The 2,204-nt window shown below is 43.2% G+C and overlaps 1 protein-coding gene across 1 annotated transcript; it reads left to right on the top strand.

Moving 5' to 3' along the window:
- Positions 1-324: 324 nt before the first annotated feature.
- Positions 325-1,923, top strand: LOC308130483 (UDP-glucuronosyltransferase 2B4-like; the record flags this gene model as incomplete). The annotated part of the gene is made up of 1 exon (XM_080496886.1): positions 325-1,923. One exon carries the CDS (start codon positions 325-327, stop codon positions 1,921-1,923), a length of 1,599 nt encoding a protein of 532 aa, XP_080353012.1.
- Between the last annotated feature and the right edge of the window lie 281 nt (positions 1,924-2,204).

Here is a 2,204-nt window from a genome sequence, read left to right on the forward strand (position 1 = left end):
CCCTGGCTACAGGACCCCCACCCTCCACTGACACTATTTCATTTACTGAGTCTTGGGTCACAGATGTCCAATAATGCTTGTTTGCTTTAACACTTACGCAACCATTTCACTTGAGCAAGGAGAAGTGACAGTGGAAAGTAAAAACTGCCTTTTGACAAGAAGAATCCTGCAGAACCGAATTCAGGCCAGAGATGGAGGCTTTCCGCTGTTGGGTTGGGTTTAGGGGATAGAAAGAAAGAATTATGACTTTCAAAGATTATGTTGGACATAATGTGCTTCTTTGTCTCATGTTTATTCACAAAGTTTTGTCTCTCTTCCACAGCAATGGAGTTGTTTCCGGTCTTGGCAATTATTCTAATGTTTTCAGCAACCCTGCCTTCCCCCTGTGATGGTGGAAAAGTGCTGGTTTACAGTGCGGATGGAAGCCACTGGCTCAACATGAAGATCCTTGTGGAGAAACTACATTCTCAAGGCCATGAAATCACTGTGATTCGTTCATCCACCAGCTGGTATATCTCAGAGTTCTCGCCCTATTACACCTCCATCACAGTCGTCCAGGAGCAAGCCCAACACGTAGAAAGCCAAGACTCCATGTCTGGTTTCTTGAAGAGATCAATAGAGATTCGTCGGAATAGAGGCTCACTTTGGGCCTTTTTTGAGTTTTATCGACACTTTCTTACTTTCTTAGAAGCAAACCATAGAGTTGTGGCAAATCTAGCCATGACAGTCCTTGAGAATAAAACACTGTTGAAGGAGCTGGAGGACACCGGATTTGACGTTTGTCTGACTGATCCTATTTTTGCCACTGGAGTGCTTTTAGGACACTATCTTCACCTTCCTTTGGTTTTCAACGTCCGCTTGATGTTTACTGGGGAGGCGCACATGGTTGCCGCTCCTTCACCTCTGTCCTATGTTCCTGTAGTCTACTCTCAGTTCTCTGACAAAATGGACTTTTCTCAAAGACTCAGAAACATAATCTATCATGGCATGATGATTTACATGTTCAAATTTTACTCCAACACACCATACCAGGCTGTATGTGATCGTTATTTTGAACCTGGTGTCAACCTTATGTCCCTTATATTAGAGGCTGATATCTGGCTGATTCGGGTTGACTTTACATTCGCGTACCCTCATCCCACCATGCCCAACATTGTCTACATTGGGGGCTTCCAGGGTAAGCCACCCAAACCTCTTTCACTAGATCTGGAAGACTTTGTGCAAAGCTCTGGTGAACATGGGGTGATCATCATGAGTTTAGGGACTCTACTGAGCAACCTTGGGCCTGAAACTACAGAGATCTTTGCCTCAGCATTCGCCAGCCTCCCTCAGAAGGTTGTATGGAGGTACATTGGACAAAGACCTGCTGCGCTGGGAAACAACACCAAGCTGGTTGAATGGCTACCCCAAAATGATTTACTGGGCCACCCTAAAACAAAAGCTTTTGTCACACATGGTGGTACTAATGGACTTTACGAGGCCATCTATCATGGTGTGCCAGTTGTGGGCATTCCTCTGATTTTTGACCAGTTTGACAACATTATGCGCATGACAGCTCGGGGCGTGGCAGAGATGCTTGAAATAACAGAATTGGATGTTGAGTCAGTGAAAAATGCACTGAAAAATATTCTGGACCCAGAGAAACGATACAAAGAGAATATGCTTAAACTGTCACAGCTGCATCACGACAAACCTATGAAACCCCTTGACAGTGCAGTTTTCTGGATTGAGTATGTCATGAGGAACAAGGGTGCACCACATCTGCGCACCGAGTCTTATAAGTTACCATGGTATGCCTATCACTCTCTAGATGTGATGGCCTTCTTTCTAGGATGTGGTTTGCTTTTCATTGCAACAGTCTGGTTTTCCGGCAGATGTCTCATCAGATCTTTTATAAAGACCAGGAAACCAAAATTTGACTAAACAAGACGAATCTCTGAAGCCTTGAAAGTTAACACGGACAGATTAGAAGCTATAAAACACAAGCAACTCGGCATAGTTCCAATCACTGCTTGATTTATTCAGTTTTATTATTGAAAATGTTTGTATGATACCACTGCTTTTCATTTTAAACAATTGGCAATAAGTGAAAACAAAGATATCACCAATGACCATCACAACCGCTCCAATGGTTCAAAGGCTAGTTCAAATGTATATTTACTCTGTTGATAAGATGATATTTCTTCCAACATATGGTTTGCTAC

This window comes from Blennius ocellaris, assembly GCF_963422515.1.
Source record: "Blennius ocellaris genome assembly, chromosome: 5".
Taxonomy (NCBI): Eukaryota; Metazoa; Chordata; class Actinopteri; order Blenniiformes; family Blenniidae; genus Blennius; species Blennius ocellaris.